The 13,495-nt window shown below is 38.7% G+C and overlaps 1 protein-coding gene across 2 annotated transcripts in view; it reads left to right on the top strand.

The window, feature by feature from the left end:
• PPP2R5E (protein phosphatase 2 regulatory subunit B'epsilon) overlaps window positions 1–12,185 on the top strand; it is a 156,902-nt gene extending 144,717 nt beyond the window's left edge. For both annotated transcript variants that reach the window (XM_069596788.1, XM_069596789.1), the window contains exons 12-14: window positions 2,713–2,840; window positions 4,925–5,026; window positions 9,977–12,185. In XM_069596788.1, coding sequence (XP_069452889.1) covers window positions 2,713–2,840; window positions 4,925–5,026; window positions 9,977–10,076 — 330 coding nt within the window. In that variant the 3' untranslated portion in view covers window positions 10,077–12,185. The remainder of the gene's footprint in view (window positions 1–2,712; window positions 2,841–4,924; window positions 5,027–9,976) is intronic.
• Window positions 12,186–13,495: the final 1,310 nt, after the last annotated feature.

Genomic DNA, 13,495 nt, shown 5'->3' with positions numbered 1-13,495 from the left:
GATTATCCTATGAGACTCCCCCGCTCCACTTTCTAGATGAGAAAAAGGAAGTTCAGAAAATGATCTGTTGAAGTTCCTAAGAGGGAGTGAGGAGTCACATGGCATAGCTTCTTGTGAAAGCCTGTGACCTTCCTGTGGCACCAGTCTGCCTCCTTGTGGCCACTATGAGAGATTACAGGGAAGGTGAGCCTGGGCAACCCTTTTCTCCACTGGGGCCATTTAAGTTGTGCTGTGGAACCCACACTGGAGAGAAGGTGGTGGTCCAGGGTGAAATGCATTAGGGTTTCTAATTTGGCTGTCTCATCAAAGGTCCAGATCACAGACCTAGAGAATTGACTGTTTATATACTGCCTTTTGATTGGAAGAGATTGTTCAGATTGCAGTTGGCAGCGCAAAGCCCCATCGCTAGCATGATGGGCTTGATGGTAGGCTTCCCTCTGAGCTGTTATTATCTTGCATAGTTAGAGACACTGGCTGCTGCTGTTCTAATTTTTGACCTAAAGACATCATTAGTATATCAAGTCAGTAATCTAATGAGAACCTTGCAGTTGTACCACAGAGCCAAGGGGAAAAAAAAAAAAAGAAACCGTTCTATGAACCATCACATTCAGATGACATGACACATGTCTGGATTTCTTTGAAAATGCAGGACCCTCTGTAGATGTTTTACGTATTACACATGGCCCGTGGTACTCAAAAACTTGGATTGTTTACCTTATTTTTCAGTTTTCATTATGTGTTTGGGTAGTGGAGGGCAAAGAGCCAGAGTCTCTTTCCAAATGAGCGGTATCAGGAAGACTTAGACTCAAGTGATGCTCAGAAGCATCAAAGGGAGACAGAGTGTCTTAATCCACTGGGTCTGTGTCTTGTACTTAACAAAATACCGCAGACTGGGTGGCTTATAAACAACAGAAAACTTTTCTCAGGGTCCCAGGGGCTGGCAGTCTGAGATCAGCGTGGCAGCATGTTTGGGTGAGGGCTCTCTTTTGGGTCACAGACTTCTTGTTGTATCCTCACGTAGTAGAAGGGGCTAGGGAGCTCTTGGGGGTCTCTCTGAAAAGGTGCTAATTCCATCATCTTTGGCGGTTAGGATCTCAATGTAGGAGGTTTGGAGGACACAAACATTTAGACCACAGCAGACTTCCATAGCACTTCCCAGGTGGCGCTAGTGGTAAAGAATCTACCTGTCAATGCAGGAGATGCAAGAGACATGGGTTTGATCCCTGGGTTGCGAAGATCCCTCTGGAGATGGGTATAGCAACCCACTCCAGTACTTTTGCCTAGAAAATCCTGTGGACAGAGGAGCCTGGCAGGCTACAGTCCATGGGGTCACAAAGAGTTGGACATGACTTGAGCACACATATGTCTGTGTGGCTTAAACGATAGGAATTGCTTTCTCATAGTTCTGTAGGCTGGAAGTCTGAGATCAGAGTGCCAGCATGGTCTGCTGCTGGGAGGGTTCTTTCTGGCTTGTACATCTTCTCACTGTGTCTTTGCATGGCCTTTCCTTGCTGCATGCTTGAGGAAAGAAGCAAATCTCTCGCTTCCTCTTCATACAAGGTCACCAAGCCTATCTGATTAGGACCTTACCTGTATGACCTCATTTAACCTTAATTACCTCCTATCTCCAGATGCACTCACACTGGAGGTTAGGGCTTCAGCAAATGAATTTTGTGCAGGGGGTGGGAACAGATTTATTAAATGTATTTAAATGAAGCATAATTTCTTAATCGGTGTAAATGAAAGAAGCAACTCTTCCTTTCTCCATATAACTGCTCTTAGAGTTTTTAGTGTTTTTTTGGGTTTTGTTTTTTTCTTTTGAGACTTTGGTTTACTTGAATTATTATTGTTATCTTAGATTGCTTTTTAGATTTTTTAGGTTTTCTTTGAAGCATTCCTTTGAATTCAGAGAGTCAGTTGGTAAATGTGGCAGTCAGAAAAAAGAGATCTGAGATAGCAAGTGCATGTACATACAGCCCTAAGTCCAACTGAGTGCCTTCCTCCTGGCTTACCCAGGTCAAAGGAGGGGACCAGAAATGAACTCTGGAAGGAGTCTGGGCACTAGACTCATGTCTCAGTTTATCACTGACAAGCAGTGTGACTGTAGCCAGGTTCCCCATCTCTCTGAACCCCAGTGCCCTCGTTTGTACAGTGGTACCCACTCCTCGGATGGTGGTAAGGATGACACATTCTGCCTGCAGGCTGGGCACAGTCTCTGGCCAAAGGAGGTGTTTAGCAAATGTGCCTGCTCTGCAGGGATGGGCAGCTGCACTTTCTACAGCAGCTATTGACTGAAGGCCAGCTACATGCTGGGCCCTGTGGTTGATCTGAAGTGTGTGGGATGAAAGAGGTGAGCCAGGAAGGGAATTAAAGTGATGGGGAAATAGCATGGCATTTAGAAGCAGGGTGAAGGTGTCTGATGCTTGTGAGCTATGTAGGGAAAATGTGGAATCAGGAGAATAAATGTGTTAAAAGGAGAATAAAAATAAGCAGGTAGCAGATCTTCTTTTTCTTTCCCAAATTGATTAACCAGTTTGGAACTTTGTGAAAGATTTTAAACCCACAAAAATGTAAAGTGTGATTAATACTTAATTTTATACTTGTTTGAATGATACTAAAATAGTCTTAATACTTTTTTTTGAAGAGGTTATAATTTTGTTTTATCTGTGTCTTTTTCTCTCTGTTGACATTTTCTTTTTCCTTTTCTCAAAGGTGGCAGAAAGGGCACTCTATTATTGGAATAATGAATACATCATGAGTTTGATAGAAGAAAACTCTAACGTCATCCTTCCCATCATGTTTTCCAGTCTTTATAGGATTTCAAAAGAACATTGGAATCCGTAGGTTTTCACAGTTTCCCTCTCCCCCTCGTTCCTCCTCCCTCCCTCCTCCCCTCCTTCTCTTCCTTCCTTCCTTCCTCTCCGCTCTCTCCCCACCTCCCTCTCTCCTTCCGTCTTTCCCTGTCCTCTCCTTTGGCCTCTCTCCCTCCTTCCGTCTCTTCTGCTTGATAAAATATCTTGTATGCATGCTGTGTGTCAGATGTTGTCCGTGCTGCTGAAGATTCGCGTGTGAAAAGGTAAAATGTCTACCTTTTAGAAATTCACTGACTGGTTGGGGAGACCCAACAAGGAAACAGATTTTTTATAAAACAGTGTTTTAAGTGTTGTTATGTTCACTTATCTGTTTATTTGAGGGCATCTCAACCTGTCTTTGAATATTGCTAAGATCTTCTGGGGATGCTCTGGATCAAGTAGAGAGATTTGTATTATATTGATGGGGGTGATGATGCTCATACTGAATCTTAAAAGAATTGGGCAAGTGGATGGGATGGGGGTTAGTCCATTCAGATAGTGGATTTACCCGTCACCTAAAAAGGCACAAAAGGTAAGAAGCACCTGTCATGTTCTGAGGCCTGTGAATTTGGGAGGGCTGAAGCACATGGTCATTTGAGAAGTTTGCTGGAAGACTGGGTCAAAAAGTAGAGTAGTGCCCACGTGAGTCTTCAAGTAAATAATAAGGAAACACTAGAGAGCTGTAGGAAGGAAAGTGGTCTGAATTGATTTGCATTTTAGCAAGATCCATTTTTTGTAGACCAACTCAGTCATTATATATGTTTTGTAGAGGGAAAAAACATTTTTGAATGTTTTTTATCATCTAGTTTTATGGAAGTTAAAGCATTCTGTATTTGAATGACTTTACATGTTTCTCTATCACATAGAAAACTGAATGTGGCATTAAAAATGAAATATAATTCAGTATTTCCATAGTATGTTTGTCTATGAGTTTTGCATACAACTGTAAAATATCATATTTCTCACTTTTCACATTTGTCAAATTTGTGACTAAAGCTTATAAAAATATAAGAGCTGGCAAACAGTTAAATCTTATTATGTAAGTAGCCTCTTGAGAGCCTAGAGTGGTTCTAGCACGTGTCCTTAACCGCTCAGCAGACTGTATTTGCCTTTTCTCCATCACAGCTCCCTCACTGTCATATCTGAGAAGGTCTTTCTTTTCAACAAGAGACAGCTGAAGTTTCTCTTTTAATGAACACAGGGCAGAAGCAATACAGTAAATCCACTTATAAATGTTTTAGAAACTTCAAACCCAAGGAATGCCTTTTTCAGTGGTGTTGGAAAACACGCAAAATGGAAGAAATGTTGTATAGTTTTGCACAGGGAAGTGTTATTTAGATTCTAGTCTGAAGATACTCAGCTTGTCATGGCAGAGTCCTCACATTGCCAAGAGCTTATTCTTAGACTTGATAAGCATGGGCAGCCATTTGGCTCTTGAGCTGTTTAGTGTTCCATCCGGTGATAGCAGCCATCACCAGCTAGCCAGTTACCTTCAGCCTGTGCATTGAGTCAGCAAGAGGACTGATGCAAATCACTACTAGAAATGTAACTCATATTAAGCTGCCCAACTTACAGGGGGGGCTTGGTATCATCTTTGAATATGAATTATAGATATATAAAATTGTTACCATAGAAACAGCCTTTGATTTTGATGAATTATGTATTTTATCACTTTAGAAATAAAATTCTATGTAAATTCAGGTCTCAAAGGTTGGTCCTGCCACAAGTGTTCATTTTTAGGGTGAAGTTGCTTTATACTTGCCTTTTTATTCATTGAAATTAACAAGTGCCCATAGGCAAGTCTATTCTGGGTACCAGTGATTAGAAGGGCAAAATTAGATTTTCGTTTTCTAATCCTGCCAACCCCTCAGAAAGATCTCTTGTCTAAAGAATGTAGCTCTCTTCATGTGGAAATGAATTGTAGGTCATTTCTAGTTGTTCCAACTAAAAAAGGGATGGCGACTAGGCAGTGTGAGCAGCTCACTCAGGTAAAGGTTGTACCTCCATTTTCTTCGGGCAGCAACCCGTTACATAGGGCTGACCGATGCGTTCCTTTCTCTCTCTGCTTCCAGGGCTATTGTGGCGTTAGTGTACAATGTGTTGAAGGCGTTTATGGAAATGAACAGCACCATGTTTGATGAGCTGACAGCCACATACAAGTCAGATCGTCAGCGGTAACTTTTTAAAGCTTTTTTTGTCAGCTCTGCATAAAACTATTGAGTTCTTTCTTTGCTCTTTGCTGAATTTGCCTCTTTGTACCTGAAATCCTAAGCAGCACAATTTTATTTATTTCCATATTCATTTTCGCATATGCATTAGCTGTGTCTTTATTAGTGTGCCACTGGGTAACAAAGTGTCATTTTGGTAAAGGCTGCTTTCCTCCTTTCCTTCCCTAATGTTTCTCTTCTGTGTCCAGGTTAGAAGCCTGCCTCATAACTGGTATTTCAGGCCCACATAAGGGGATCATCAGGTTGATAGCCATCTGGATTCACTCCCATTCTGAACTAGAATGGGGCTGATTTGTCCTTCACTCCAGCAGCTTCCCTGGTGACTCAGAGGTTAAAGTGTCTGCCTGGAATGCGGGAGACCCGGGTTCAATCCCTGGGTCGAGAAGATCCCCTGGAGAAGGAAATGGCAACCCTCTCCAGTACTCTTGCCTGGAGAATCCCATGGAGGGAGGAGCCTGGTGGGCTGTAGCCCATGGGGTCGCAAAGAGTCGGACACGACTGAGCGACAAACTGCTAACTACTACCAGGAGCAAGAGAGATGGGGCATGGGTTTTTCTTTAGCTCTTTGACCTAGAACTTAACTTTCTATACTAGAACTCAGCACATTCCCGTGATTTAGAGGGCAGTGCAAAGAACAAGGAGATAAAGAGTATTATGCAAATCTTGATACATTTAAGGTCAAAAGGGAGCAGAAACCAGTTGAACTTATTATAGTAAATGCTTCTGGTTTCATGGGTCTTTCTTGATTTCATTTACGTGATTCTTCAATTTTGTTATTTCTCGTTCAGTATATTCACCTTTCCAAAAGATGTGTCTTAGTCTGTGTGGACTGCTATACCACATTATAGGTATCTTGTGGGTAGCTTCCAAACAACACAAATGTTCTGGAATCCAGAAACCCAAGAGCATGGCGCCACCATAGTTGGATGAAGGCCCTCTTTCTGATTCAGATCTGGTACCTTCTCACTGTGTCTTCGCAAGGTGGATGGGGCAAGGGATCTCTGTGGGGTCTCTTTTAAAAGAGCACTAATCCCATTCATGAGGGCTCCACCCTCATGACCTAATCACCCCAAAGGCCCCACCTACTAATACCATCACCTCTGGGGTTTAGGATGTCAACATGTGAATTTGGGGGGCACACAAATATTCAGACCCTGACTTGATGTACTTGGAGAGGTTGAGGAAAGGCTGGAGAGCTAGTTGAACCGCTGGGTTGACTTTTCTCATCCAGAAGAAAATGTCAGCTTTGTGTATATTATAAAACCATAGACTTTCAAGGATCCCAGTGTTCATACTCAGGACCTGGCTAAACCTCCTGAGAAAAACTGTCTGTGGTTCCCTTGCTCCTTTTCCTGACTTTTAATATGTTACTTGGATTTTAGATAAAAGTAGCAATGAAGGGAAAGGTTTGGTGGCAGGGGACAGAGGATCATCATAGTGATTAAAAAATTACCAGAGCAACTTTATGGAATATGAAAAGTATTTAATAATAGAGAGAAGAGACTTGAGTTTTTTTCTAATACCACGTTGAGGTAAAAATCAGTTATTGGATATATTGTACCAGACTTAACTGTTAATTTACTATATTTGTACTTGTTTCAAATCATTACATTTATAATAACCCTCCATGTTTCAAACTTAAAATCTTTAAAAAATGTTATTTAAGTGAAGGAAATACAGGGCAAATTTTCATACTGTGATGTACCAGTAAGGAGTGCATTATACATAATATCCTTCTTTTTATAGTAACTAAAAACCCATTTTTATTTTCCTAGTTGAATAAGAATTAAATCTGTAGAAATCCATTAAGACTACTGAAGACCTATTTCTAAAATATTCAAATCATTTGAATTAATTTCATTCATTTTTATTGAATTTCAAAACTGTTTTATGATCATTTATCATTTTAACTAAATAGGTCAGACTCTTGGAAAAGATAATTAAGTGCAAATAAATACTATGAAGCTGACTATGACAGTCTGGTGTTTTAAAGTGATTTATAGTTAGTGGACTTTCTTTATGACAGAAGGATTATTCAAAAACTAGTATTTTGTCTAATGAGCAATACAAGAGTATACTTAGTAGATGGATATACTAGTTTTTCCGTGGATATAGGAAGAGAAAAAGAGACTAAAGAGATTTATTTGGTATTGTCCGACAAGAGCTTCTCTCGTGGCTCAGATGGTAAAGAATCTGCCTGCAATGTGGGAGACCTGGGTTCGATCCTTGGGTTGGGAGGAGTCCCCTGGCGGAGGGAATGGCAACCCACTCCAGTATTCCTAGCTGGAGAATCCCCATGGACAGAGGAGCCTGGTGGGCTACAGTGAGTGCATGGGTCACAAAGAGTCCCAAGGAGAAATGAAAGGATTTATTTCTAGAAGGCAAGAAGTTAGTAACTGTTGCAGTTCAGATCAACATTTTCTAAAGTAGTACAAATCTGAAAATGGTGGGTGGAATAAGTAACTAATACTGACGGATACATGTGTCAACATTAGTGCTCTGTGAAATTGTAACAGGGAGTTTGACATTATCCCTAGTATGACAGCGTAGTGAAGTTTTAAACTGCCACCTACAGGGAGAGAGAAAAGTGGGAAAGAATAGGGGTGACAGAAGCTATATCGGAAATATTTAGGGTTTTTGAAGATAAAGCTGTCAGTATAAAAGATGTATGATAACTCACCAAAAAGTTTACCTAGAAGAAAAGCCCCGTAGGGTAGACTGCATTGATTGCTATACAACTCTTGATCAAAGACTGGTGAAATGCCTCAGTAACAAGATTATGAATGTTTAATCATGTCCGCTCTTCATTTAAACTGCAAATTAGGGCAATAAGAACCTAACATATATTGAAGCTGTTTTTTAGTTGAATAAAGTCTCTAAAGCCCTTGCTTACTATCTTCCTCCTCTCCCAAGTAAAAAGATCAATATGCATTGAAACTCAGCAGGATCAGCAGAATTTACTTTCGAACCAGTATTCTATGATAACATTTATTTAGACCTAATGTTGGGCTTCCCTGGGAGTCCATTGTTTAAGAATCTGCCTTGCAGTGCAAGGGAAACCTGTTTGATCCCTGGTCCGGGAAGAGCCCACATCCTGCAGAGCAACTACGCCCGTGTGCCATAGCTGCTGAGCCAGCCCTCTAGAGCCCGAATCACAGTGATTGAACCCACACACTGAATCTGCTGAAGCCCAGGTGCCTGGAGCCTGTGCTCTGCAACAGGAGAAGCCACTGCGCTGGGAAGCCTGTCCCACCACAACCAAGAGCGGCCCCCGCTCACCACGGCCAGAGAAAAGCCTGCGCGGCAGCGAGGGCCCAGCGCAGCCGATAATAAATAGACAATGAATCTTTAGACAGACCTGCTGTTAATCCCCAGATTGTACTGAGAAACCAAAAGTGATAATTTACCAAACAGCTTTGCTTTGCAGTTAGATAGATATCTAGGATCCATAATGGTTGGAGAATTATTGCCCTATAAATAAAACTTTTCAGGGTCAAAGTTACCAAGTAGGTAATTGTTTGAAAAACTGTTATGCCTACTAAAATTCATATTGTATCAAGTGTATTTGAGCCAGTTAAAACTAGTTGCAGTGAACGGCTTAAATTGCCAAAATACTAATTATAAAATGATGGAATGGGGATGTAAAAGTCTTTAGATATTTCTAGAGGTATTTTGGTGGGGGGGATGAAGATTACTTTCTGTTGCTGTAGATAATCAGTACAACTTAAAAAAATTGGTAATGACTTTAAAAATATAAGGCAGTGGAATTATATATACATTTCACTTATGTGGATTTCCTTCCCTGAATAAATATACTGTACTACAGTGAAGTACAAAAGTCTTGCTAAGTGAAGTCAAATTCTTCCCAAGTGAAGTAGAGCCACTGTTTTTAGGAATTATCTGAATTTATGGATTCACAAATATTATCAGGTGTGCAGTTTACTGGTTCATCACAACATGAAGAAACTAGGGACAGTGTAGTGAGTTATTTTTAATAAATATGAATTTATAGTGTACCCATGTATTCCTGGGTTGCATACTTACTACTTCATTGATATTAAAGTTAACATCTTTTCTTTTATAAAAGTATGGTAATCTAAAAATGTCCTTGGCAAAATAAAATTCATTTACCCTATTTTGAACATCTAGGTTTTGGGAAAATTTTAACCAAACAGTGAAATCTGAAGTCTGTAAGTCACAAATTGATATTGAGCCAAATTCGAAGGCTTGGAACATTAAAAATTTAATAACTGATAATACTAACAAAGTTCTGTTGAGAATTAAAACTGAAATTATAGAAGAAGGATGTTTAATTTTATATATAGGTATAAAATTCATAATTTGGTTTCTGTGGTTTGATATATTTAGAACAAGTTCTGCTAAAGACTTTACATACATATAATGTAGAAAAAATGGACTGTCATTAAAGAGGAAGTATGTTTTCTTGACTTACTACATTCTCTATATCAGTGTCATCTCTAGCAACCCATTTGAGAAACTATTCAGAGAGAAAAAAAAATCAGATTTGAACTAGACCCAAAGTAAACATGCCATTGGATTTAGGGTAACAGATACTTATAAATGTTGGTCATTTTTTTTTCTTGGTATTTTGAAGTTAATCTTCCTTATTAAGCTAAGTGTAAAGGAATATTAATGTGAAATGTGATCTTAAAATATTCTTGTCATTTCCTACTCTATGTTGTTTCTACATAAGTGTCAAGGAAAAAAAAAAAGAGCAGAAAACCCAAAAGATGAAACACCTACAAGTTTAATACCAGAGTTTTCAGAGATATTTAAAAGACTGGGTTAAAGTATGTCCAAGGGGCAGTTATAGTTGGATAATCTTTTTAAACTTTCTCAGTTGTTTACCTTATATTCTATTTTTTTTTCCCCTAGTGAGAAAAAGAAAGAAAAGGAACGTGAAGAATTGTGGAAAAAACTGGAGGATCTGGAGTTAAAGAGAGGTCTTAGACGTGATGGGATAATTCCAACTTAACGAAAATAACGACAACAACATTACTAACCTGTGGAGTCACACATTTATGTAGTAGAAGATGGAGCAACAGTTTTCTGTATTGTGCAACTTTACAGTAGATTTCACATTTGTTTCATTATTACAACAGCACTGTATATACCTGTCTCTAAGTAAAGGAAAAAAAAAATAAGGACTTCAATCCAAAGTTTGGACAGTAGATGGACTTCTCAGAACTTGGCAAACGTAATTATTGTTCTAACCCTCTTTTTTAAAAAAAAAAAAGCAGTCTTCAGAGGTCTGTTGATGAAATTGCTATATTAAAATTCCATTATTGGGAGTTCCTTATTTATCATTAGCAGAGAGTATGAAACAATTTTCAAATGTGAACAATCTTAAATTTAGCTTGTCTTTCTGCTAAGCTGTTAAATGTATTTATAGTAAAGGAAGGAAAAAAAAAAAGACTGTCATTTCCTTATAAGTTTGTATAACATCCTCCTCTGGATAACTTGACTGTAATTTGACATCTTTTCCTTTTGCACATCTTCATGAGTTGAATGTGGAATGGGGCTATGAATTATAAAGGTCCCGTGTTAAAAGGTTTGTTTACTGGAATGAACATCTTTCCAGTAACCAGGTAGTCCTGGTACTCCTTTAGTTTTAAAATTAGGAGTAAAAGAGAACAGGTGATAAACATAGTAGGGAAGGGAATTTTGGATTCATGCCTGAGTTTATGGTGAATCCAGATCAATGTCTTGAATCCTTTGAAAACAGGCGCTGGGACAAGCTAGGGTTCAGTACCTGACCAGTATTAGTTATGTACATCATTGAACACACAAACCAGAGATGTTTTAAAAATGTCAGGAGACATCCTTTCGGACCATTTGGAAATAAAGACAAACACTGAACAGTGCAGCCATGAAATTGATTGCCAGGATTGTGAATCTAATTGGGAATAGAGTTGAGCAAACAGCTTGGACTGTTTGGAGTTGTTGCCTTACTTTTTAATATGTATTTATAAAGTATTCCAGCAAAAAGAGGATGTAGCCTCTGGGGGAAACAAACAAACATATTACAGTGTTTTTTTGTAGATTCTCGTTCTGTATCCCATCACAGCGCCAGCCCTGTTTTTAGCCAGAAAGGATTCAGGATAAACATTATTATGCATTCTGAATTGGATGCGTATTCCTAACTACTGTATTTGTTACCAAAAGTGGTTCTACAAATGCTACTGAAAAAATCTGGAAATTCCTAATGTCCTGAGTGTTAATAATAAAGTTTAAAAATGCTTTTATATCAAAGGTGCATTGTGACCAAATTGTTTAAGAAAACAAAAAAAAAAACACAAAATCTAGGGCTGTATTATAGATATATCTTACTGGCTCTCTGCTTTGTATTTGAAAGAGGAATCTTACATCTTGGGGAGTGAAAATGCTGGTAAAACTTGTGTACACTGTGTACGTAACCTAATGCAGTTGCATTATCATGTACTGAAAGATATGTGTTTTGGGATTTATTTCCAGGATGCTTTTGCTTGTTATGGACATGGCAGCAGTGAGTTGATAATCCTAAACCATCCCTTCCAGCAGTATTCGTGATATGGAGCTGATTCTGCGTTCATGTGTTGAATTGTGATAGTTACAAACAGGAACATATGAACTGTTGTTGCTCTTAATAGAAATATGGTATCAATATGGGCTTGTATATTTTATTCCTTCCATTTAAAATATAAGATAGAATATGCAGTTTATTCTTTATAAGAAAAAAGGAAAAAAAAAGAAGCCGCTGACCTTTCTCCCCTATCAAGTGTTTCAGGATTATCAGGTCACAGTTTGTGCATAAAAAGTCAGCCAATTATGGACATTGTCATCTCAATACCTTTGTAAAACAAAAACAAAACTTGGCATTGTTAATTCTGAAAAAGAAACAGCAGTAAAAGAGTCATATGCAATATCAAACACAACATGGTTTAGTGGAATTAATAGATTTTCTTTTTTTTTTTAAGAACTTTAATGGGGATTCAATGTAAAGCTGGCAGAGGCTGCCAAAGATGAAAGAATTTACTTTAAAAGTGCTGGAGCAAAGGTGCAAGTTCAAATGCTAAAGATAAAAATAAATTTGTAACAAACCATCTCCTTCAGCCCTTTTGATTTTAGCCCATGAGTTTTGACTTTGTTTTATATTTAATTTTGACAATATGAACTTTTGTTTGCTATCAAGGTCACAGGTTTATGAACTATATCTCTGCCCGTTAGAATGAAACGCAGTCATTTGAAATGAGAAAGACCAGGATTCTTTATTGCACCTTACCCTGTCCTCAGAGTTAAGGTGAAAGCTGTACCGATACCCTTGATGTCAATTTCGTATGTTGAGCATTCCAAACTGAGAAGAATAAAGCCAAATTTTAGACATATTTAAAGAAGCTATTATAGATATATGTCTAAAATTCATTGGGCAACTTCTGAGAAGAAACACTGTCTTTTCTATTTTAACCAGAAGTGACAATGTGACATCTGTCATGTTGTATCCAGTGACGCAGAGTAACTGAGGTAACCTGACTGTTGCACTATGTGACATATTTAAGGACGTACTTGCTGCATTTGCAGCAGCCCTCTCTCTTTGTCCTTTCCCACATTTCTGCTGTTGCTGCAACTCGAGTTAATTGTGACAAATGCATCTCTGTGTTATATTTTGTTTGCTTCCTAATTTCCAGAACTATATATAAATATATTTTTAAAATAGCAAATATTGTAGTTAGCGAGTGATGATCACTCCAACCTTATCCCTACCATATTGGTTTCAGGGGTAGGATTAAGAGTGTCTTTGGAAGAAAAACAAAAAATGAAAACAAAACCCTGTGGTTTAGAAGGATGCTGAGGCCTTAGGCTGTGGGCCTAGAACAACCATGTGAGTGAACTGACCCATCTCATACTTTGAATCAAGCATGCATTCCTTTTCTCGTTGTGCAAGTGTCCCCAGTTTTCCCTCAGTGTTTAGTTTTCGTCCTTTGAAATTTTATTATATTTTGCTCTCCCTAACATGTTTTTTATAAAATAAAATAAAAAATAAAAAAAGTGAGATATAAGTACTACCCTCAATGCCTCTGGATACTCGCAAGCAGGGTTATACTCCTTCATCTTGGGCTCACTTGCCTAAATGGAAGGGTTTAATTTATTTTGTACCTCCTTCTATGCGTGGGACAGTCCAGGGTGCGGAGCCAGGAATTGCTTATAATTGCACCTGCTATACTTAAATGTATAGCCCTAGGCTCAATCACACTATGGAAAGAAAAAAAAAAGTATATTTAGAGCTTTAAAAGCTTTTTTATTTTTTTGTCGGGACTGGGGGGTGGTGGGTGGGAAAGGGAAGATGTATGGATGTTATTGGCATTTTTAAGTGTTCAGAGGTGGGTTTTTTCCCCCCCCTTTCTGTTTTTTTTTTTT

This window comes from Ovis canadensis, chromosome 7, assembly GCF_042477335.2.
Source record: "Ovis canadensis isolate MfBH-ARS-UI-01 breed Bighorn chromosome 7, ARS-UI_OviCan_v2, whole genome shotgun sequence".
Lineage (NCBI taxonomy): Eukaryota > Metazoa > Chordata > Mammalia > Artiodactyla > Bovidae > Ovis > Ovis canadensis.
The sequence above is the reverse complement of the archived record's forward strand: the minus strand, read 5'-3'. Positions and strand labels throughout refer to the sequence as shown.